Consider the following 25,141-nt stretch of genomic DNA (forward strand, 5'->3'; position numbering starts at 1 on the left):
CTTCAACAAAGTGTAGAATTTTAATCTGACTATGGAAATTAAATTGAAACCTATAACCAACCCACCTGCTACATCCCATGGTACTCCAATAACATGGCCACCTATTCCCTGAATAAATCTCAACACATTATCACATATTACTGAGCCTAGCTCCCAAAAGAAAGCATGAATCTCAAGACCACTATGTGCATGAAACTACTAGATATTATGATCAAAGATTTACCTGACCTAGGTTAATGTAGGTAAACCTAAATCATACAAGGTTATCGCTATTGAGGACAACTACCTTTTCCTTTCTTTTAGGTTCCGGGATGTTCCCACATGTTTTATATCTTAGACTCCTTATACATACTAATGTTCACCATATATTGGTTTAAGCTAAGTAATACACCTTCGATACCTATAACAAATATCTGTTAGATCCTTAGCATTCTCTTTAAGGGTATCCAGAATATATTGGAAGTTCACATATCATCTACACTTCGGTATATTATTATTGTAGAATAACTGTTGTACTTTAATACGCTGTTAAGTGTTATGAATATATGTCTCTTCCTATGCATATCTTCTTGTATGTTCAAAAATTACACTAAAAATATATTGTAAAAAAAATAAATTAAAGAAAAAATGCTGTACTTGGCTGAGAAGAGGGAAGCCTCTGGATCCTATAGGGGCTTTCCACATTGCTGCTTGGAGACCCCCCCCCCCAAAAAAAAAAAAAGATTTCTGACAAAGGCTTGTCAGAAATCTGAAGGGGGCTGCCCTCTTCTTCAAGTCTGGGAGTGGCTGTACTGCGCCTGCTCAGTGTAGCAGCACGGAGCCTTTCGTGCTGGTGCAGTACAGCCACTCCCATGCTTGAATTGGAAGACGGCCCCAATCAGTTTTTTGACAAGCCATTGCCAGAAATCTTTGGAGGGTCTGCGGACAGCAACGGGGTAGCAGAGGATGGAGTGTGGGAGGCCTCTGTAGGATCCAGAGGATTGCCTCTCCTTACTTAAGTATTTCCTTTTTGACATTTTGACCACTGAGGAGTTTTCCTCTTCTGTAACAGAGCAATTTTCACCCATCAGCACTCCTCACTATCTGCAGGCATCCAGCAGCTCACAGCACTGCCTCCTTTCTTTCTCTACTACTGTTGACTTTAGATGTAGCAGCAGCGTGTGTACAGAGCATGGAGCAGCAGTGTGTGTACAGAGCATGGAGCAGCAGTGTGTGTACAGAGCATGGAGCAGCAGTGTGTGTACAGAGCATGGAGCAGCAGTGTGTGTACAGAGCATGGAGCAGCAGTGTGTGTACAGAGCATGGAGCAGCAGTGTGTGTACAGAGCATGGAGCAGCAGTGTGTGTACAGAGCATGGAGCAGCAGTGTGTGTACAGAGCATGGAACAGCAGTGTGTGTACAGAGCATGAAGCAGCAGTGTGTGTACAGAGCATGGAGCAGCAGCGTGTGTACAGAGCATGGAGCAGCAGCGTGTGTACAGAGCATGGAGCAGCAGCGTGTGTACAGAGCATGGAGCAGCAGCGTGTGTACAGAGCATGGAGCAGCAGCATGTGTACATAGCATGGAGCAGCTCTGGGGAACTAACAGAGTCAGGTATGAGCACAGCCCTGTGCCCTGCTGTGTGAATGCTTCACTTTCCCTTTCATTAGCAATGTCGGCTGTCCTCATTATTATCTGTATCCAACCTGCTCCTGATCGATCCTGTTGTCGGTGGGTCGGATGGGAAATTGCATTATGTGTACCCAGTATGATGTCTTACCATATTATTATTATACTGTATAGTGCGTGGCTGATGGAAACCTTTCAGGAATCCCCCCTTGAAAATCCTGGGTTTGCCCCTGCAGTGGTGCAGCTGCCAGCAGTAAAGATGTGACATACAATTCAGAATGTAAATCAGAGTGAGCCAGTTAGGAAAGATTTTACAATAAGCAAACACTGACTAAATAATAAATAAGCAATTATCTTCATTCTATTATTTAAAGAGAACCCGAGGTGGCATTGTATTACGTTAGTGGGGCACAGAGGCTGGTTGGGCACACTAACACCAGCCTCTGTTGCCCCATCGTGTGTCTCAAAGACCCCCCTGCTCGCCGCTATACTCCCCGCAGTGCTGGCGACACGCAGCGCGTCGCCAGCACAATGTTTATTCTAGCGCTGTCTGTCAGCGCCGCTCCTCCGCATCGCCGCTACCCGCCCTCGTCTCTTCCCTCCAATCAGCGGGAGGGAAGGGAGGAGGGCGGGTAGCGGCGATGCGGAGAAGGCGGCGGAGCAGCGCTGACAGACAGCGCTAGGGTAAACATTGTGCTGGCGACACGCTGCGTGTCGCCAGCACTGAGGGGGTATAGCGGCGAACAGGGGGGTCTTTGAGACACACGATGGGGCAACAGAGGCTGGTGTTAGTGTGCCCAACCAGCCTCTGTGCCCCACTAACGTAATACAATGCCACCTCGGGTTCTCTTTAAGAACAGTTCCTCATTAAGGGATTAAGTGAACATCCCAGTCCAGACAATTTCTCCAGTGATTCTGCCTCTATCTCCCAGTCTGGTGTAAGAAACTGACACTTCCTGTTACTATGGAGCCACATCCATATGGCAGTTCTACATATCCTGCAACTGTATAAATAAAAATACAGTATAATGTGTCTGTAGATTAGGGTGTTTTGCAGTGACAGATGATGATAATAATAATAATAGTCGTAGTAAAAATAAAGGTTGAAGGAGTGCAGGTGATTCCAGAAATCGAGGCTGCAGTTAGCCTTTTCACCACAAGATGGTGATGTCACCTCTGCCAGGTGGAACGCACAGATAGGAAGTAATGAACCCATAGGCAGGAAGTGGTGTTACGCAATAGGAATTGGAGAGAACACGTGGTTGGAAGAGGTAATCGTATGATTTTTGTTATACCATCAAACAGCAGAATTACCCTGTTGGGCATTGTGCGGGATGTAGGATGGATGTGAGATTGAGCAGCATGTTTAGGTGTCTCTGTATGTGTGTTAGCGCCTGTTATAAATAAAGCTGGTTTTCAGTATAAACAGTAACACTTGTAGCACTATTCTGGGGGTCACAGTGCTTTGGAGCTGCAGCCACTATGGGGATATACAGCAGCCACATTGGAGAATCAGGGAGTCTTGCCCCATCCCTCCTTACAGATTAGCTGCTGCTGCAGCCAGGATATGAGCCCCAGTCTCCTGTGTCAGAGGAGATGACGTTATTCAGCCACTACTACTGTAGCACACGCAGGAGTGGGTTTAGTCTGTGGTGGGTGATATGATTGAATTCTAATCGACCTACATAATATTTTTTATTGAAGAAAAAAACTTGATCTTTAATCTATTCATCAGATCTCAATAAAAGTATTGCTATTATTATTATTTGTCCTGTGTGTTATGAAATTAAGTTTGTTGTCTGGCTGGTGTTTGGGATAGAATACATAGAATACTTCCTAACTGTCCTGATTCACCAGAAACTGTCCGGGGTTTGGAGGTATGGTACCGAGTCCCGCAACAGCCCCCTCTGTGCTAGCATGACCCCCACTTTCCCCATCCTCTGCTCCCCCAGACAGTCTAGCAGAGTGAATGTGCAATGAAAGTTCTCTCACCTCCTCTGGACTGCTGGACTCCAATGATGTGTATATCTCCATACATACTGGAGGATAATGGCAATGCTGGGGGACGCAGGAAAAACATGAATATACTGGGAAATAAATGGCATTACTTGAGTGGGGGACATTACATACTGGAGGATAATGGCAATGCTGGGGGAAACGGGGGGCATGGCGATACTGGGAATGGCATTACTGGGGTGGTGGACATTACATACTGGAGGATAATGGCAATGCTGGAGGACACAGGAAGGATTACTGGGGTGGGGTGATATTAATGTTTGCTACAGGAGAAAATTACTTACGTCCTTTTATGGTAAAAACAACTCACAGGGTGAAGTGGTTAATGGAGAGGGGGTTTAATCAAACATTTTGCTATGCAGGCTTACTTAGACCGCTGCTAAGTTCTTGCCAGTTTGGCTTCACCCATGAACACCTATGCACTAATGTGTGGCCATGCCAACTTCTCAGCGCAGCAGGTATCAGTGCCATGGATCCTTCAAGGCCCTTTCACACTGAGGTGGTGCGGTAAATTCACTGCAGCCTAATGAAAGTCTATGGGGGAGTTCACACTCCCCACATTTCGGTACGCTGCACCAGAAGTGCCCTATCTAACGCGTGTCCATACCTACATCACCGTGCGGCTCCTGCGGCAATCTACATCGGCCCTGAAGTCATGTAAGCCTATGGTGTCTTTAAAAAACCCGCCGCAGGTTTCAGTGTTGCACATGTGCGGAAGTGAACTTTAACAATACGCTTCTGTGCACATCATCAAATGCCCAACAGGACGTGAGCAACACTTCCTGCTTGGCCGGATGCCAGACAGGGATTATGGCATACTAACATCCCTGAAGGCCTGTTTCTGGCAGTGTGGTGGCCTCAGGAGCCTAGCAATGCCCCTGATCCTATATCTGATAATGTCCCCACCAAGTAATGCCATTTCTTCCCCAGTATAGCCATGTCCTCCTTGTGTCCCCCAGCATTGCCATTATCCTCCAGTATGTAACAAAACCCCCACCCCGGTAAGACCATTTATTCCCCAGCATAGCCATGTCCCCCAGTGTACCCCAGCATTGCCATTATGCTCCAGTATGTAATGTCCCCACACCCCAGTAAAGCCATTTCTTTCCCAGTATAGCCATGTCCTCCCAATCTCCCGTCTCCCCTTTGCTTCTATGCTCCTTGAACAGCAGGTCCATTAAAATGTAACTAAATTCCTCAACACCAATTTCCTACTTGACCCCTTTCAATCTGGATTTTGACCTGCACACTCAACAGAAACAGCCCTTCCTAAGGGCTGAAGGCAAGTTACGCCGTCCTGCTCCTCCTGGGACCTCTCCTTGGCTTTTGATAGTCTCAAATCCCTATAGTCCTTTTGGCATTCATGATCTCACCTTGGAATCAATCTCTTCCTACCTCTCAAATTGCTTCTTCATGACCTCCTAATGGCTTCTTCCAACCCCCTCTCAGTGGGTGTCCCCATGGGCCCTATTTGGTTATCAATATACACTTTCTCAATTGGCAAAGTGATCTCATCTCTGGGCTTCAAATACCACCTTTATGCCGATGACACCCAGATCTAACTCCATACCCCTGATCTCTCCACCTCACCATGCAAAAGGTCCCCTCTTGCTGCCTCCTGACTCTCCACTATTTCTTAAGCTCAACCTAGGCAAAACTGAGCTCCTGATCTTCCAGCCCTGTGCTTCTGCACCCCTTCCAGATATTAATTTCACAATCAACAACATGACTGTCCACCCTGCCTACCAGGCCCACAGACTCTGCCTCCACATCCAAAACATCACCAGATCCTGCAATGTCCACCTTCGCAATATCTTTAAGATCCTCCCCTTCCTAACCCTGAACACTACCAAGCTTCTCATCCACACCCTCATCATCTCCTATTTAGACTATTGCAATGCCCTTCTGTCAGGCTTCTCCTTGAACTGCATTGACTACCTTCAATCAGTCATGAATGCGTCAGCTAGACTCCTCAACTGTTCACACCATTCTGCTTCCACATCTCTCCCCTGCAAAGCTTTACACTGGCTCTCTATCTGCTTCAGAATCAGCTTCAAGATTCTGTGCCTGGCCTTCAAATCTGTGTACAAACCTTGCCCTGCCTACATCTCAGAGCTTGTTCATAGATATATTCCAAGCCGCCCCCTCCGGTTCTCCAGTGACCTTCACCTGGCTGCCTTGTGCATTTCCCACTCCCATGCATGCTTGTAGGACTTCTCAAGAGCTGCCCATACCCTATGGAACTCCCTCTCACCTCCTGTCAAAACTTACCTCTTAAAGTTGGCCTACCCACCCTCTACCATGCCATAACTCCCTCCACTGTACACCTATTCTATAGCCATACCTAGAGTGTCCCTACCCCCTTCCCTTAGATTGTAAGCTTTCAGCAGTGTTCTCCCTTCCTTAGTATATCCTACTTGATCATGTACCCTCATCACTTGCACCTTCCCAATGGACAGACTCAGACTTGAATTATAGATCTCTACACCCAGCTCCCAAGTCACATGATCATGTTTCATGTTTTTGTTCTGTAACCTTGTACTATGCTATATCTGCCTACCATTGTATGTATCCGTGTTTATTGTCCAGCCCTGCATAATGTGTTGGTGCTTTACAAATACAATAAACAATACAACATCCAGGTAAATTAACCCTCTCTACTGTGACCCCCTGCTGGACAATAGTGGGTACAACTTCTCTTCTCACAAAACTGTGTGGGCTCATCCCTACTCCTCTGTGTTTGGTCTCTGTGGTACATCTGTCATAACATAACAGACAGCTCTGGCACCATACAGACGGAATGCCTAGAAAGAGGAGGACGGGTCGCATGTGTCCTCTGTGGAGGTACTTGACCCCTCAGCTGCATGGGCTGCCTCATTCTCCCCCTCTGCCATGTCACCCCAGGGATGATACATCTTACCCACGCCTTAAAACAGCCCTGCTTCCAATATTACAGTCATACCCTCATATCACCACGCCCCCTGCTATCAGAAGCTCCTCCCCTTTGTCTCCCCTAAGCTTCTATATGTAGATATCAGATGATAGTCCTATGGGTTACAGCTGCCAGTGTGGATTGGAGGAGCACTGTGCTGTATCCAGACATCCTAGTTAGGTAGCCCACTTTAGTTTCTGATGCACTATGGGGGAAAAAAAAATAACTGCACCTACATGTGTAACTACAGGTATGCATTAAAGGATACCTTAGCCCTAATTAAAAACTAAAAATGATGCCCTGTGTGTGATGGGGAGGTGCGCATAGGCTTACAGTATAACCATGTCCTCCCTGTGTCCCCCAGAATTGCCATTATCCTACAGTATATAATGTCGCCCAACCCAGTGCCATTTATTTCCCAGTATAGCTATGTCCCTCAGCAATACCATCATCCTCCAATATGTAATGTTCCCACCCCACTATTGCCATTTCTTTCCCAGTATAGCTATGTGTTGTGCCCCCCCCCCCCCCCCCCCCGTGTCCCCCAGCATTGCCATTATCCTCAAGTATGTAATGTCCCCCCACCCCAGTAATGCCATTTCTTCCCCAGTATAGCCATGTCCACACTCCAGTTTTTTTACCTTCCCCCACCTCCTTGCAGAGTAGTAAAAGGAAGGATATATATTGGTTTGTAGATAGCTGTCACAGTGTGCTCCAGTCCTCTGCTCCCATTAGCCTCTCTGCCTTGTCTCTCCTCATATCCTCATCCATCTACCACTACCAGCACTGCTGTAACATCACAGGAATGGTAACAGTGGGAGGTGGATGTGAGGAGAGAAGGCCAGCTGGAGAGGAGGCAGAGAGAGGACAGGACTGCAGCACACTGTGAGTATAGTGCACCGTGCATGGCCCTACAATGACAGAAATGGGGATGCTGGCACAGGTATATTTATAGTAAAATATTGGTAATATTATGGTATCGATATTCAACTGTCAGCATTAAACAGAGCCCAGGTCAACCAGTGTCCTCACAATATGTGCTGGGGGAGAGGGATCATGTATTGGTAGTTTTACCACTGACAGTTGTAAAGCCTAGATTATCCTTCACTTATCTATCAAAAGGCAGCAGCATCCTGTACAGATCACATGACCGCATCACTGAGGATGGATGAAGATCAGAGTCACATGACCAAGAGGATACTCAACTGTACCCTGGAAATCGTCTATCTGCTGACTGGAGAGGTGAGGAGGATTCTGGGAGGTCACACTTATCTCTATTAATAAAACACACACCTGAACAGATAGGTAAGGGTGATTCTGGGAGGTCACATGACATCACTCTTATCTCTATTCATGAAACACACCCCTGACTGAAGAGGTGAGGAGGATTCTGGGAGGTCACATTACATCCTTTATCTCTGTTTATAAAACACACTTGACCAGAAAGGTGAGGACGATTCTGGGAGGTCACATGACATCACTCTTATTTCTATCAAAACACACACTTGGTGAGGAGGATACTTGAATTTTATATACGTGTAGGATGAGAATCCTATTATTTTTCTGCTATGGAAAAATGCACAGCAATGAAAGTGTAAGCCAGCATGACGGTTTGTATATGGAAAACTACATGCAAAATGTAATATCCTTGTAGGAAAACAGCCTTAACTGTCATTTTCTCTCTTTTAATAGGGGTTTAAATTACCAAATATTGCATCTGTTGCACCATTAACTCCGCAGGACTCTCTGCACACACCATCTCCCATCCCAGTGTCCCCTTATTACTGCCTGATGCCATATTCCCTGACACCAGAGAGGAGGAAGAGGAAGAAGATTCTGGAAGTCATCAGGAACATGATGGAGCTGCTGACAGGAGAGGTGAGCAGTGCTGGGAATTATGGGACATTATGCAGTAACAGCAAGGGGTGTGTCTGGATGGTGACACTATCTATCTTCTATGTCAGAGGGTTCTGCCTCTGACACAGGAGACCTGGGTTCAAATCTCAGCTCTTCCTATTCAGTAAGCCAGCACCTATTCAGTAAGGTGTCCTTGGGCAAGAATCCCTAACACTGCTACTGTCTACTGAGGGCACGCTAGTGGCTGCCTCGCCAACAGGAGAAAAGCACTATACAAATACTGGCATGATTATTATTATTATTATTGTGTGTGTCAGGTTCCTATAAGGTGTCAGGATGTCACCATCTATTTCTCCATGGAGGAGTGGCAGTATATAGAAGGACACAAGGACCTCTACAAGGACGCCGTGATGGAGAATCAGACAAGCTTGAGTTTGGTCAAGATGGAACAAAAAATTGATTTTAATGAGACAATTTTGAACCTCACCCTGGATATCATCAACTTACTGACTGGAGAGGTGAGGAGGATTCTGGGAGATCACATTACATTTATATTCTCTCTGTTAATTAAACATGCCGATGACTAAAGAGGTGAGGAGGATCCTGGGAGGTCACATAACAATATTTTTGGTATTTCTTTACAGAGTTTTCCTACAGTGAAGTCTGGTGATCATGTGACCATCACAGTGCCCTCACCTCACTTCCTAATTTCAGAGAATCAGAATAAGCAGAAGATTCTAGAAGTCATCAGGAAGATGATGGAGCTGCTGACAGGAGTGGTGAGCAGTCCTGGGAATTATGGGACATTATCCAGTAACAGCAAATGGTGTGTTTGTGTGGTGACCATATCACTGTGTGTGTCAGGTTCCTGTAAGGTGTCAGGACGTCACTGTCTGTTTCTCTATGGAGGAGTGGCAGTATATAGAAGGACACAAGGACCTCTACAAAGACGCCAAGATGGAGAATCAGCCGCCCCTCACATCACCAGGTAAGAGGAGACTTTCATCTCTTGTAAAGGAGAGAGCAGTACAACCTAGGAGGTCAACCTAGATCCACCATCATCTAATAATCACATAGAGACAATGTATGCAATCCAATTCACTTTCTCTTCATTTTCTCCTACTAGATAATTTTGTCTTCTGTTTAAAATAACGTTTGCACTTTGCAATTGAAAAAGTACCACAAAGTAGGTGAAAAGGTACTGTCAAGATATTTCTGAGTATTTTCTTGCTTGCTGGTGTCTTTAAAAGGCATTTTATATGTAATATGAAAATATCACCTAGGAGAAAACTAAGGAGAAAAAGTGAACTGATCGGGCCCAATTCAGTGTGTTTGTTTCCTACAGATGGGTCCAGTAACAGAAACCCACCACAGAGATGTACAGGTTCTCTTTATTCCCAGGATTGTCCACAGGAAGATCCCACCATCCTCCACCACTATCAGGTAGGTGGTGCTGAGGGTCCCCAGAGACACCAAACTCTGGGACATTCTTTCCTTTTGTTTATGCTCTTGTCTGTGTTCACATATTAAATTAACTCTAATTTTGTGCAATTAGGATGGAGAACTGAGACATGTGGATGTTGTTGTAAAAGAAGAAGAAGAGAAGTATATGAGGAGTGATCAGCAGCCTATGGAGGAGGGAGACATGATGAGGACAAGTAAAGAGGAAGAAGAAGAGAAGTATGTGAGGAGTGATCAGCATTCTATGGTGCAGGGTCACATGATGAGGACATCTAAGGAGGAAGACACTATTACAGGGATGAGCATTGGTGAGTGATAAATATTAGATATGCTATAAACTTATAAGAAATATGTCCCTGCTGGGCACAGTATAGATCACATGACACCAGTAAATGGGGGGAAGGGCTATAAGAATGCGGGAGATGTTGTTGGGGGGAGGGGAGAATGAAGTGAAAAGTAGCTGGAAAGTCCCTTTACTAAATCAACTATTAATTCTAAACTAAAAATTCAATTATGCTTTCATAAACGGAAGGTATTTGCAAGTATTCAAATTCCAATGAGCTTGAAGTTACCCCCATAATGCAGGAATTCCAGGCAGGGAGTGAATAGACAAATGACAGATCTGGTAAGAGTATTACTTACCATATCCCTAGTGTGGGCAACTGGTGTGATTTGGGGAACTTTGCCTGATCAAAGTGTGGTTGGAATCCACAGCAAAACATACGTGAGAAGTAATATGGATACCATGTGTAAACCGGCTACAGTTACTATAATAATGCATTATATCAGGACAGTCAGTAAACCTGCAAATAATTCCCTCAATTCTCTGACAATCCAGACACACATCCAGAAACACTGAGGTACAAAACATCAGCAGCTTATTCATGTTATAGAATCATATCGAACAGCTTGGAGGAATTTCTTGTGTTTGGCTTTGTTGATGTTGGCCAGATGCCCAACAGAGACGATGAGGGAGTGACACCCTCAGAGCTGCAATAGCCAGCAGTGTGTACAGATCGCTGCACAAATCACTAGAGTCGCCCAACAGAGACTCTGACCAGGAGGGAGTGAAACCCTCATAGCTGCAATAACCAGCAGTGTGTACAGATCGCTGCACAAATCACTAGAGCTGCCCAACAGAGACTCTGACCAGGAGGGAATGACAGCCTCATAGCTGCAATAACCAGTAGTGTGTACAGATCGCTGCACAAATCACTAGAGCTGCCCAACAGAGACTCTGACCAGGAGGGAGTGACACCCTCATAGCTGCAATAACCAGCAGTGTGTACAGATCGCTGCACAAATCACTAGAGCTGCCCAACAGAGACTCTGACCAGGAGGGAGTGACACCCTCAGAGCTGCAATAACCAGCAGTGTGTACAGATCGCTGCACAGATCACTAGAGCTGCCCAACAGAGACTCTGACCAGGAGGGAGTGAAACCCTCATAGCTGCAATAACCAGCAGTGTGCACAGATCGCTGCACAGATCACTAGAGCTGCCCAACAGAGACTCTGACCAGGAGGGAGTGACACCCTCAGAGCTGCAATAACCAGCAGTGTGTACAGATCGCTGCACAAATCACTAGAGCTGACCAACAGAGACTCTGACCAGGAGGGAGTGACACCCTCATAGCTGCAATAACCAGCAGTGTGTACAGATCGCTGCACAAATCACTAGAGTCGCCCAATGAATGGCTACTCTCTTCAAGTTGATGCAAATGTAGTTCCAACTTGTGTACAGCTTGAAGTTGGAGCAATGGATGGAGCTGTAGCAATTCTAGTCTGGAGAAACATTACAAGCACACGTGTCTCAGTTTGGGAAAATGGATCATCCTATTGTTTAAATATGTTTATAAAAGTTTATAAATGAGTATGAGGTGGTCTCTGGACCGCTCTTAATGGAAAGGGAGCTCTAATCACAGCCCCTCACCCCCCTCCCCCATGCTGGGCTTTCAGGAGAAGGGAGGGGCTGATGTAGGCTCAGGGGGAGGGGGGGGGGGTTACAGGATTGGGAATCAGAGGTATTATGGAGATATAAAACCACTTATATTTTTTTAACTGGCTACAAGGAACCAAAAAGCTAATGATGCAAAGCACAATTTTCCCTCCCTGATACAGAGGTTATTTCTCAGTGTTGTGTCCAGGACAGCGACTCCTGACAGATAAGCCTTCCACAATTCTATGGACAGAATAAAGCTCTGAATATTAATAAGCCCCCTACACATAAAAGCCCGGTACCGGAAGTCCCTGTCAGCTGTGTTCCTGTCCATGGGATGGCTAGTAGGCTGGCTGTGTCACTCTCAGGTTAGATAGCTGGGGTATCGGCTGCAGTGTCCCCCTGGGTTTGTGTCAAGCCAGGAGGGATCAGCATGTGACAGGAAGTTCCTGTCAGTTATGTTCCTGTCCATGGGATGGCTAGGAGGCTGGCTGTGTCACTCTCAGGTTAGATAGCTGGGGTCTCGGCTGCAGTGTCCCCCTGGGTCTGTGTCCAGCCAGGAGGGGGCTTGTTGCTATTTGGATGATGCATGTGGAGGGCTTTCTGAGGGCCGGCTGGGATTCGGCTCCACCAGTCAGCTGACGTTATGTTCCTGACCTTCCCCCAAAACATATGACTGCAGTTTCTGAATGTAAAGTGAGAGCAGCGTGGAGCTGTATGGATGCCAGGGAGCACCGGGCTTGGCACCGATGTAAGGCAATGAGGTGGGTTACATTGTGTGAGGAAAGGTGGGAGGTAGTGGTATGGGAAGTCTGCAGTAGGTGGTTGACTTCCTCAATGGTAGTAGGAGTGAAGGAGGTGAGGGGAGGATAGGGTGGTGGAGGAGCTGAATGGGAGGTCGTGGGAGGTGAAGATTGAAGATTGGATATTTCCTAACAGGTGGAGACAATATTGTTGGTGAAGTGAGTGGCTAAATCTGTGGCAGAGAGGGTGGAAACGGAGGGTTGGGGGGGGGTTTAAGCAGGGAGTTGAAAGTGGCAAAAAGACGCCGGGGGTTGGAAGCTTGTTCTCCGATGAGCTTGGTAAAGTATTCCTGCTTCGCATCAGCGAGGGCAGTGTGGAACTGCAGCAGGTTTGCCTTGTACTGTAGGAAATCCTGGTTAAGTCGTGTTTTCCTCCATTTCCGTTCAGTGGCGCGTGTTACCCTCTGGAGGTTGCGAGTATGGGTAGTACACCAGGGCTGTAATAAGCTGATAATGGTCACTGTACATTACTTTACGCAGATCGGTTGCAGTAGGGGTGATTTTGTGTTACAGGCTTGTAATAAGCTGATAATGGTCACTGTACATTACTGTATATAGATTGGTCACAGTAGGGGGTGACTTAGTGTTACCGGCCTGTAATAAGCTGATAATGGTCACTGTACATTACTGTACACAGATTGGTCACAGTAGGGGTGACTTAGTGTTACCGGCCTGTAATAAGCTGATAATGGTCACTGTACATTACTGTACACAGATTGGTCACAGTAAGGGTGACTTAGTGTTACCGGCCTGTAATAAGCTGATAATGGTCACTGTACATTACTGTACACAGATTGACCACAGTTAGGGATAGGCTGTTTTGGCAGAACGTCATCTAGTGTGTGTACATAGCTGCAGTGGTAACAGGATATGATATAATGGGATCTGTCTGGGGTCTCCCCTCCCTGCAGAGTTGTAATCATTAATCAGCTCTCACCCGCAATGGTATGTGCATTTGCAACACCTATCCACTTATATATGTAACTAAGTTTTGCCTGGTTGAACATATGTTTTAAGTTTGGAGATAAATGAAGCAGGATTTGAAGCAGTGCCGGTTCCTCTCTACTTCCTACATGCATCACTAAATAATAATAATTTAAGAGAAACTTCAGTCTAAACAAACATACTGTTACTAAGTTCCATTAGTTATGTTAATTAAAATAGATGGGTAATATGATCTCTTACCCACCCTGTTTTAAAAGAACAGGCAAATGTTTGTGATCTCATGGGGGCAGCTATCTTTTTGGTTGAAAGGAAGTGACAGGGAGCATAAGACACAGTTCCAACAGTCCTGTGTCCTGATCACCCCTCCTAGCTGCGCACGCTAGGCTTCAAATCTCAAATTCAAAATAAAAACAAAAAACAAATTTGCGCCAAAACAGCAGAACGAGAACAACAACATCAGAAATCCCATCATGCTTTTCACAGCATCGGGGAACAATGTTTAAATTGCTAACCTCCTGCGCCTCAACAGTAATTACTGTTCACCACAAATGATTATATACTGTATAACATTTATTAAAATTGTAACTTAAAACAAATTTGTCACTGTTTTGCTTGTCAATATTACAGGTCATTCTAAAAAAAATTGCATATTGTGATAAAGTTCATTATTTTCTGTAATGTACTGATAAACATTAGACTTTCATATATTTTAGATTCATTACACACAACTGAAGTAGTTCAAGCCTTTTATTATTTTAATATTGATGATTTTGGCATACAGCTCATGAAAACCCAAATTTCCCATCTCAAAAAATTAGCATATTTCATCCGACCAATAAAAGAAAAGTGTTTTTAAAACAAAAAAAGTCAACCTTCAAATAATTATGTTCAGTTATGCACTCAATACTTGGTCGGGAATCCTTTTGCAGAAATGACTGCTTCAATGCAGCGTGGCATGGAGGCAATCAGCCTGTGGCACTGCTCAGGTGTTATGGAGGCCCAGGATGCTTCGATAGCGGCCTTAAGCTCATCCAGAGTGTTGGGTCTTGCGTCTCTCAACTTTCTCTTCACAATATCCCACAGATTCTCTATGGGGTTCAGGTCAGGAGAGTTGGCAGGCCAATTGAGCACAGTAATACCATGGTCAGTAAACCATTTACCAGTGGTTTTGGCACTGTGAGCAGGTGCCAGGTCGTGCTGAAAAATGAAATCTTCATCTCCATAAAGCTTTTCAGCAGATGCAAGCATGAAGTGCTCCAAAATCTCCTGATAGCTAGCTGCATTTACCCTGCCCTTGATAAAACACAGTGGACCAACACCAGCAGCTGACATGGCACCACAGACCATCACTGACTGTGGGTACTTGACACTGGACTTCAGGCATTTTGGCATTTCCCTCTCCCCAGTCTTCCTCCAGACTCTGGCACCTTGATTTCCGAATGACATGCAAAAGTTGCTTTCATCCGAAAAAAGTACTTTGGACCACTGAGCAACGGTCCAGTGCGGTTTCTCTGTAGCCCAGGTCAGGTGCTTCTGCCGCTGTTTCTGGTTCAAAAGTGGCTTGACCTGGGGAATGCGGCACCTGTAGCCCATTTCCTGCACACGCCTGTACACGGTGGCTCTGGATGTTTCTACTCCAGACTCAGTCCACTGCTTCCGCAGGTCCCCCAAGGTCTGGAATCGGTCCTTCTCCACAAACTTCCTCAGGGTCCGGTCACCTCTTCTCGTTGTGCAGCTTTTTATGCCACACTTTCTCCTTCCCACAGACTTCCCACTGAAGTACCTTGATACAGCATTCTGGGAACAGCCTATTCGTTCAGAAATTTCTTTCTGTGTCTTACCCTCTTGCTTGAGGGTGTCAATGATGGCCTTCTGGACAGCAGTCAGATCGGCAGTCTTACCCATGATTGCGATTTTGAGTAATGAACCAGGCTGGGAGTTTTTAAAAGCCTCAGGAAACTTTTGCAGGTGTTTAGAGTTGATTAGTTGATTCAGATGATTAGGTTAATAGCTCGTTTAGAGAACCTTTTCATGATATGCTAATTTTTTGAGATATGAATTTGGAGTTTTCATGAGCTGTATGCCAAAATCACCAATATTAAAACAATAAAAGGCTTGAACTACTTCAGTTGTGTGTAATGAATCTAAAATATATGAAAGTCTAATGTTTATCAGTACATTGCAGAAAATAATGAACTTTATCACAATATGCTAATTTTTTTAGAAGGACCTGTACTTTCTGATGGCACCAACACACATCTCACTGCTTCCACATTTACCCATTCACACACCTACACTAGTCTATTGTTCTGTTCAAAAGCCAGCTCCAAAAAGATAAATCAATCCAGGGCCACCCGTATATGCACAGACAACCGGTCCCCTGAGGTGTAATCAGGCAATAGTGCTGGAAGTCCGTCTCTTGACAGCGCTGCAGTGACAGTATAAAATCTGTATAAAAATCATACAAAAAATATTCCTGATTGTAAAAAGTGCAGATGCCTTAATCTCCCATAGATGACCATTTTACTACTCCAATGGTTTGATTCACCGCTTTACACAGTCCCATCCGGGTTTCTCATTTAGCAAACTTGCAGTTCCAGCTTTATATATAGAGTCTATTGGCTTGATTCACAAAGCGGCGCTAAGTGTTAGCGCCGCTGTGAAAAGCCTTTAGTGCCCCTTAAGTAGCTCTGCACGCACTAACGGCCGTGCAGAGCTACTTTGCGCACAGGACCACCCACATCGCGTGCAGCGTGGCAGGACAGTAATAGTGCGCGGTGCGATTTTATTGTCGCACCCGCTGCCCTGTACGAAAACGGCGCATAGGGTACCTCCGAAACGGCGCATCAATTACTGTCTCGCCGCGCTGCGCGCGATGTGGGTGGTCCTGTGCACGAAGTAGCTCTGCGCGGCCGTTAGTGGGAACAATAGGAGAAAGTGAACCCACATTGCTCTACAAGCATACATTACACTGTCTACAGACTAAAGCTCACTCTAAATTATAAAGCTTAGCTTTTAATTGTATGCTTAAAAAGTCAAAGGGCTACTAAAGTGCTAGTGCAGAGACAACACATTGTGTAACCACTCTGGGAGACAAAAGGGATGGTAAGGGCAAACCGTGGGACATACAGGATGTAGTAGCACCTTTATCTCCCTTTAATAAGGGAACTCCAGAACTAGCAATGAAAAATGCAAAGGTCACAGGGGTAAGGTAAGCTGGGTGGATGTTAAAAATCCACAGGAAGGGGAGAAACAGCACACCCACAGAAGCGCAAGCCCACCTCCCAACACCGTACTGGTTATAGCCACATAAAATCACATCAACAAATTCCCAACATGGACATGTTTCACCCTAAAAAGGGCTTCCTCTGGTTGTAAAACGTCAATAAAGGCTGAATTGCGCTCTCCACTCTGTCAGATGCTTCCTACAATATACAAAAATACATGCTCCACATAGCGTGTAGAGATGTTGCGCACCTCCAATTTGTGGTTCGCGATCTTCCGCAAAAAATTTGCGAACCGGTGAACTTTGCAAACTGCCATAGACTTCAATGGACAGGTGAACTTCAAACACTTCAAACATTAATTCTGGCCACAAAAGTGATGGAAAAGATGTTTCAAGGGGTCTAACACCTGGAGGGGGGCATGGCGGAGTGGGATACATGCCAAAAGTCCCGGGGAAAAATCCGGATTTGACGCACAGCAGCGTTATAATTCCTAAAAGGCAGAAATCACAATGCATTGCTAAATTGGAGGCCTAAAGTTCTTTAAAACATCTTGCGTGTGTATACATCAGTCAGGTAGTGTAATTAATGTACTGCTTCACACTGACAGACCAAACTCAATGTGTAACGCACCGCAAACAGCTGTTTCTGTAGTGATGGCCATGCTGGACTGGTGTGCACAATGGCAAGAGTGCAGACGATGGCGGTTTTCAAGCCCATATGGTCGCCGGGCTGACGTATCTCAGTGATAGAACAACAGTGACTGTCCAGCTGATCGAATTTGGTCTGTCCACAATGAAGCAACGACCTTATTATCTTGGGTGTGCCCCCCAACACACTCATATAGCCGGCGGTCATTGCTTCATTGTGATCCGCAAGCCCCTTCACTGCAGCAAGGTAATGATCACAAAGGGGAATTGGCACATGTACATGCCTTTTGTTTTGTTGTTGCAGCCGCAGTGCAGCCAGAAAAATTAGGCAGGCATGTACACGCACCAGAAAAAAATATTATTGTTTTTGTTAGCGGCTGCTGCTAGCAGCGGCCTTAAAAATTCAGGAATCCACCTGGAATCCTGGACCCTGTTGGCGGTGGCGGAGAAGGCAGTCAAGCGGCCTGCAGGCAGAGATACTGTGTGGGGACCGACTTAGTGGGGCAGGCAGTCACAAGGTGTGCAGGCAGAGATGCTGTGTATGGGGACTGACTTAGTCTTCGGGCAGGCCTGACCGTGCATTGCAGACCTGGCATCCATGGTCAGATGGACCCTTGACCCAACGCTGTGTGCCAGAGATGACACCACCACTTACCTTTCAGCATCACAGTACAGTTTGGATATTGCCTTTTTTGAGAAATAATTGCAGCCTGGTATCTTCCACTGCGGTGTGTGGATTTGCTTTTCTGTGCTGCTTTTCCTCAGGTGGTCATCCCATTGCAGTTTGTGCTTTGTCATCATGTGCCTTCGTAAAGAAGTTGTCCCTTGGTTTTTCCACGGCTCAATTTTCAGAGGCAGAGAGTACAGATGGCATTGCTCTTATCTGAGGCAGACGCACAAAAAATTTTCCACACTGCTGAGCCCTGGGATGATGGCACTTTGATGGATGCTGACTGAGTGTTAAGTGGGGTGCCACAATCAGAGCAGGAGGAGGAAGATATGTCACAGTTCCGTGCGGAAGCTGAGGAAGATGAGGTGTTCTGTGTTAAATAGTCAACTACGTTGCGTGCCTTCTGAACACTGTACTTTGATCCAGGGCCGAACGAAATCATGACAGCACGATCTCGAACAGACTTACCAGGTGGTCTGCCTCTTGCTCTGCCTCTGCCTGTTTTGTACATATTGGGGGGGATAAAGTGAAAGGTATGCACTGACTTGACTAATACAATGTGCAGTCACACAGGTGCAGTGAAAAGGTTGCAGTGAGTGTTGCTGGTATAACAATGTGCGGTAGCACAGGTGCAGTGAAAAGGTTGCAGTGACTGCTGTGCAGGTATTACAATGTGCGGTCACACAGGTGCAGTGAAAAGGTTGCAGTGACTGCAGGTATTAACAATGTGCACTTACAGGTATGCACAGACTGGTATTACACAATACAATGTGCAGTTGCCTGTCACACACACCGGTCCAGTGCCAGTGAAAGGTATACACTGAATGTGCTGGGCCTGACACAGTATAGCAATTAGCAAGGGCCAGCTGCGACAGACAGGGCTGTATATATGCAGTGTCAGTGGGCCACACCAAAAAAAAAAAAAATCAGAAGAACATTAGTTCTCAAAAGAGCTGTTTTGGGGTACTTTAGCAACAAATATGAGCAAAAAGCAAGCTAACAAGACCTAACTAAGCTTTTCCTATCTCTGCAGCAGATTCCTCTCCCTTCTCTCACTACAGCAGCAGACAGAGTGAGATCATGGCCGACGCTGCTGCTTTTTACAAGGTGGGGGTGGGATTGGGGCTCCAGGAGGGAGTGCAGCCTGATTGGCTGCCACGTGTCTGCTCACTGTGATGTAGAGCAGGGGTCCCCAACCACCGGGCCGCGGCCCACTGCCGGTCCGTGGGCAGTTTCCAGCTGGGCCGCGGCGGGTCTGGCGGCCGCTTCCTGTCACAGATTCCCCGTAGCTGCTCTCCTCTGTGTAGCATCTCCTATTACAGCAGCGCTTCCTGTGCGGCTGCTGTAAGGAGGGAAAGAGGCAGGGCAGCGGCTTCCTGTAGTGGCGATCGCCGTTACCATGGGAACCGCTGCCCCTCCTCCTTCCCTCCTTACAGCAGCCGTGCGACGCGCTGCTGTAAATTGAAGATGCTGCACGGAGGAGAGCGGCTACGGGAATCTGTGACAGGAAGCGGCCGCCAGCTCATAAGGTAACAGGATTGGCAGCCGCGGGGGGAGTGGGCTACACTGGGGCACTATACTAGCTATACTGGGGCACATGGGGCACTATACTAGCTATACTGGGGCACATGGAGCACTATACTAGCTATACTGGGGCACATGGGGCACTATACTAGCTATACTGGGGCACACTGGGCACTATACTAGCTATCATGGGGCACTATACTAGCTATCCTGGGGCACACTGGGCACTATATTAGCTATACTGGGGCACACTTGGCACTATACTAGCTATCCTGGGGCACTATACTAGCTTTACTGGGGCACACTGGGCACTATACTAGCTATACTGGGGCACACTGGGCACTATACTAGCTATCATGGGGCACTATACTAGCTATCCTGGGGCACACTTGGCACTATATTAGCTATACTGGGGCACACTTGGCACTATACTAGCTATACTGGGGCACACTGGGCACTATACTAGCTATACTGGGTCACTATACTTGCTATACCGGGGCAACTATACTTGGTCACCTTGACACTAATTATACTGGTATACTGGGGCACTATACTAGCTGTACCGGGGTAACTAGACTCCCTATACTGGGGCAACTGTGCTTGCTGTGCCGCCGCGCATACCTAACCACCCCCCCCCCCCCCCCCCCCCCGGGCCCCAGAGAAAATTTTGGACGATTACCGGTCCCCGGGCCGAAAAAGGTTGGGGACCCCTGATGTAGAGGGTCAAAGTCTAGCCCAATGATGTAGTATAGGGGGCGGGGCCCAACCCGCATAAATTTTGCGGTTTGCTGCGAACGCGAACCCCCTAAGTTTGCATGAACATCTCTAATAGCGGGACACAGCATATCCACAAAGCACCCGTGTTCCAATGATAATAGTGCAGCACACGTGACCAAACACTTCCACAATAGCTCGCTCACCAGATGTTGGCCACCTCAGGCATCAGGTGTAACTATTGCATTAGTCAAAAACCCAACTGGCACTCTTTGTCTTCAATTTCCTTTTAATATTGCAGTAAAATGATGCTGGTGATCAGCCACTGGCTTGTAATTAGTGGTTATAGCTTTCTCAATTTGCTGTGACTGTCTTTTTGGTTTTGAAGATTATTCATTTTGTTGTCTCTTCATCTGCATATAGTGCTCACTGGCTGCTGGTCTACATTCAGCTCGCTGTACCACAATACCTTCAATAGCAAGTTTTTCACTTGTTCTGGTTTCTAATTTGTTTTCAGACTGACCTGACAGGCCTTCTGTAAATACAGTTAGCGTCTGTCCTCCCACGCTCTGTAACTGAAAAGGATGTTCCCTGGGTGCAGAAACAAAGGTTTTGTCTGGTTTTCCTCCAATATTGTGAATGTTGGCAAGCTCTTCATTTAACGTAAATTACACCTCTGTCTTTCCTTGATTTTTGACAATCCTGAGCTTCCCCACTTCACCCCTTCCTGTGGCCTTCACCCATTGCTGTGCCCAGTACTTCAGAAGCTACACCAGCCACACGCCTGTGTTCTGCTTGTTCTTGTAAGCAGAACACAGGCGTGTGGCTGGTGAAGTGCTTTTTTGTGGTGCCCAAATGTATGCACCTGCTTAATTTTGTTTAAACAATTATTGCGCACTTTCTGTAAATCCTATAAACTTAACTTCTCAAATATCACTGTGTGTGTCTTTCCTATACGATATAATTAACTGACATTTTTTATGGTAGCAAGCAACGATTTATACAGGAAAATCATGACAATTAACAAGGTTGCCCAAACTTCGTCATCCCACTGTATGTATATAGAGTGGGGTATAGTACTGTATTAGCTAGGCCTATTTTTAACATTGTCTCAAGCAACCAGAAAGCACACTTATCCAGCATCAGCCAATCCCCGTCAGCACCAGATAACCGAGACTTTACTGTAGTTGGCAGCAGAAGTGTCTGAATCACACCAGAAACAAGCATGCAGCTAATCTGACAATAATGCCAGAAACATCTGATATGCTGCATGCTTGTTCAGGGGCTATGGTGAAATGTATTAGAGGCAGAGGATCAGCAGGACAGCCCGGCAACTGGTATTGTTTACAGGAAAATAAATGTGGCAGCCTCCATATCCCTCTCACTTCAGTTGTCCTTTAAATAGTCAAGAAACCATGAGAGACAGCTTGAGGTAAGGTTTACTGCAGGAAAGCTCAAAGGGTCATTAGCTCTGCTCTGTTTCATTGTTTAAAATGCAGAGTGTAGTGTGTAAACTGCAAATATGACAGAATGATTCAATGTTATGGGAAAAAAGCTATATAACAGAAAATCAAAATGAGACTCTTTTCTTTGCTGCCAATGTTCTATTCATTATCCGTACTTCACATGCAGTTCATTATATCATAAGTTAATTTTTCACTTCCGGTTTGCTTTAATGACAGCTGAAAGCTACAGCCTGTTGGGTTTCCAGTTGGCTGCCACGTGTATGTTAGTGGCATTGGCTGCATGTGGTATCAGCCTGCGCTCCGGGTAGTTCTGGGGGGTTTATGACCTAAGGCTACTTTCCCACCAAGACGTTGCGTTTTAGGGGACGTTATGGTCGCATAACGTGCCCCTAACGCAACGCATGGTGGTGTTGAAGTTGGATGTCAGATTGAGCTGCGTTATGCAGCTCTCAAAGCAGCCACTCCAGGTTAGTGATAGGAAGTCCGGATCTTTTTAAGGATTCGGATCATTTGAATCAGATCATTGAAAAGATCCGGATCTTTGAACCAAATCATTTGAATCATTTTACTAGGGAAGCAGACTGGGTGAAATGACTAGCAGGACAGGACTTTCCCTGCACGGTACATTCTGTATGTTCCTGTTTCTTCCAGACAGACATCCACTGTGAACCGAATAATTCATTGTGATGATCCGGATGATTCGACTCAGAAAAAAGATCCAGCTCAAATGAACGATTCGTTCATGATCCGGACAACACTACAGTCCTACCACGAGTCACCACATTGCAGTGAATATTAATTAGCCATGTGGCTGGCCGCGGAGGAGGAAGGGAGTTCTCCTCCTCCAACATTACTGCGCATGTGCAAACAGTCTAACATGACTTAGCCTAGTATAACGTACAGCATGCAGCACTTTGTTTAAACGTGCTGCGTTACTATGTAACACAACGTGGGCACTGTGAACAGCCCATTGATTTATCCTTGCTGTGAGTTGGGCTGCGTTACTGGCTGCTGTAACATGGGACTTTAACGTCCCACTGTGAAACCAGCCTTAGAGTAGGACTTTCAGTTCTTTGATGAAGGCCCTATGGAAGATCTTGGAAATCATATGTACAATTCTGTTCCACATTGGGGAGACCTGAGGGCAGTGCCACCAAACGTGTGCCAGATGACCTGTGGTCCGCAGTCCCTGAAGCATAGAGATGATCCCAAATGCCCCATGAGATACAGTATGTGGGTAACTTTTTAAGCATACAGTTAAAAGCTCTGTTGTATAATTTTTTTTTAACAGTTGAACTTTTTATTGATTTTTTTAAGGAGAAGATACAGTACAGTAAACATTTAGTTCGAGAACTAAGATTGCAATGATACAATGTGTCCATTAAGTACAATGAGCGTGACATCAAAAGTAGCAATAATCAGAATAAGTAGCTATGTACAGCTGCAAACATTTTGCTATCTTTAATGTTTTAGTCACAACTAAACGTCTCTTGCTGTGAAAAGGAAAAGAAAAGGATTTGACTGCAAGCCCCCAGAGACCCACCACCCACCACCCCAAGCCAGACCGTTCAAAAAAAGATTACTCTAGAATTGATATGAAACCTGGGTCCGTAGGATCCATTATTTTACTTTCCCACACTCCCGAAACTCTATGATATTTTTTGGGACATTGTTTGTTCATGTATGTAGTTTTATATAGCGGAAGAGAGCAATTTATTGACTTGGCCCATAGCCCCAGCATTGGAGCAGAAGGTTTCTTCCAAAACTTAATTTTTTCCTTTCTTGCCTGAAAACAAAGAGTTCTTAACAAAATCTGCTTGTATTTAGTAGGTTCGTCCATTTCCATTTTCCCTAATAGCATGAGACCCGGATCTAGAGGAAGATTAGTATTCAGCAATTTATTGATTATTGATAGTATATCTTTCCAAAAAGGGACAATCATAGGGCATTACCAAAATATATGAACAAAAGATCCCACCTGCACATGACATCTCCAGCATCTATCTGAGATAGTGTGGTCTATTTTATGCATACGTTCCCGAGTATAGTAGGCATTATGTAGAAATTTGGTCTGTATTAATTGGTCTCTGGCTAAAATGACCAAAGTGGGGTCGAGTTCTAATATTTCATCCCAGTCATCCCTCTCTAGATCTGTCACCACTAGTTGCCATTTTTGGAAGCATTTATCTAATCTGTCATTATTTAGAGTCAGGAGTGTCAGGTATATTGCTGAGAGCGCTTTTGGCAGGTCCCTAGTGAGTAGCAACTGTTCTAGGTCGTCCATACTGAGTGTCGGGGGAAATTTGCCAAATTGTGAGGTGTAAGCGCGTCGTAGCTGGAGGTAGCGGAAGAAATGTGAGTTTGGCAGATTAAATTGCAGTTTCACGGAGTCAAACTGGGCAATTGATTGTCCCTGCTGAATATGGGCAATTGTTTTTATCCCAAAGCCAGCCCAGGCTATTGGATTGGGGATTGTCAGAAAATGCTGAAGTCGTGCATTGCCCCATAACGGTGTATTGGGAGAGCGCTCATATTCCCTTGCTAGTGGGGCCCTAGCCACCATCCACACCCTCCACACTGTTACCATGGCTTGTGTTGTTTTTGGGCAACCTTTAGGGCCTCTATAAGGTAGGTTTGTTAATTGCTCGTAAGAGCCAAGGATCGCAGCTTCCATCGTAATAACAGGATTGCATTCATCCTGGGAGAACCACCAGCGGGCAGTCACTAATAAAGAAGCCCAGAAGTATTTTTGGAAATGGAGCATAGCTAGCCCACCTCTGTTTTTTAGTACTTGCAAGATGTCTAAATCAATGCGCGGCTGCTTACCCGCCCAGATGAATCTAAGAAAAATGTAATCTAATTTTTTAAAGAACCTCTGTGGCAGCCAAATTGGAGAATGGCGAAAAATGTAAGTAAATTTGGGTAGATAAATCATCTTTATTAGATTTATGTGGCCTATCAAACTTAATGGAAGTTTGTCCCAAATCTTACATTTAGTCTCCAAGGAATATACTATGGGATCAATGTTCAAGTTCTGGTAAGTATTAATGTCCTTCGTAATTTGTACCTCTAAATATTTAAACTGAGAAACTGATTTCAGCATACAGGGTGGGGCCAAATTATCTGGTGTGGGGGGGTCGAGATGAAATAGAACCGACTTTGACAAGTTAATTTTAATTCCTGAGACTTCTCCAAATGCATTAAAAAGTTTAAGCGCAGCTGACGGGGAGGAGGCAGAGTTATGAAGAAATAGGAGGACATTGTCCGCGTATAGAGCAATTTTTTCTTCTAAATTACCCAATTTAAATCCCTGTATGTCGGTGGTTTGTCTAAT

General features: G+C 45.5%; 2 protein-coding genes and 1 pseudogene across 2 annotated transcripts in view; 2 read left to right on the forward strand and 1 right to left on the reverse strand.

The window, feature by feature from the left end:
* The window catches only part of LOC137537096 (zinc finger protein 208-like), a 220,123-nt gene that overhangs the window by 191,092 nt on the left and 3,890 nt on the right, over nucleotides 1-25,141 (forward strand). The window lies entirely within an intron of this gene.
* LOC137535274 (uncharacterized) lies at nucleotides 2,834-9,464 on the forward strand. Its single transcript, XM_068257093.1, has 6 exons — nucleotides 2,834-2,879; nucleotides 7,679-7,798; nucleotides 8,249-8,434; nucleotides 8,731-8,931; nucleotides 9,058-9,192; nucleotides 9,278-9,464. Exons 2-6 carry the CDS (start codon nucleotides 7,703-7,705, stop codon nucleotides 9,461-9,463), a joined length of 804 nt encoding a protein of 267 aa, XP_068113194.1. The 5' UTR covers nucleotides 2,834-2,879; nucleotides 7,679-7,702; the 3' UTR covers nucleotide 9,464.
* On the reverse strand, nucleotides 20,620-22,827 carry LOC137535828 (general transcription factor IIF subunit 2-like; annotated as a pseudogene).

This window comes from Hyperolius riggenbachi, chromosome 10 (genome assembly GCF_040937935.1).
Source record: "Hyperolius riggenbachi isolate aHypRig1 chromosome 10, aHypRig1.pri, whole genome shotgun sequence".
Lineage (NCBI taxonomy): Eukaryota > Metazoa > Chordata > Amphibia > Anura > Hyperoliidae > Hyperolius > Hyperolius riggenbachi.

Coding starts and splice junctions, on each gene's coding strand:
- LOC137535274 (XM_068257093.1), top strand. CDS start 7,703: ATGACCGCATCACTGAGGATGGATGAAGATCAGAGTCACATGACCAAG. Junction 8,435..8,730: donor TGGAGCTGCTGACAGGAGAG/GTGAGCAGTGCT, acceptor TGTGTGTGTCAG/GTTCCTATAAGGTGTCAGGA. Junction 9,193..9,277: donor TGGAGCTGCTGACAGGAGTG/GTGAGCAGTCCT, acceptor TGTGTGTGTCAG/GTTCCTGTAAGGTGTCAGGA.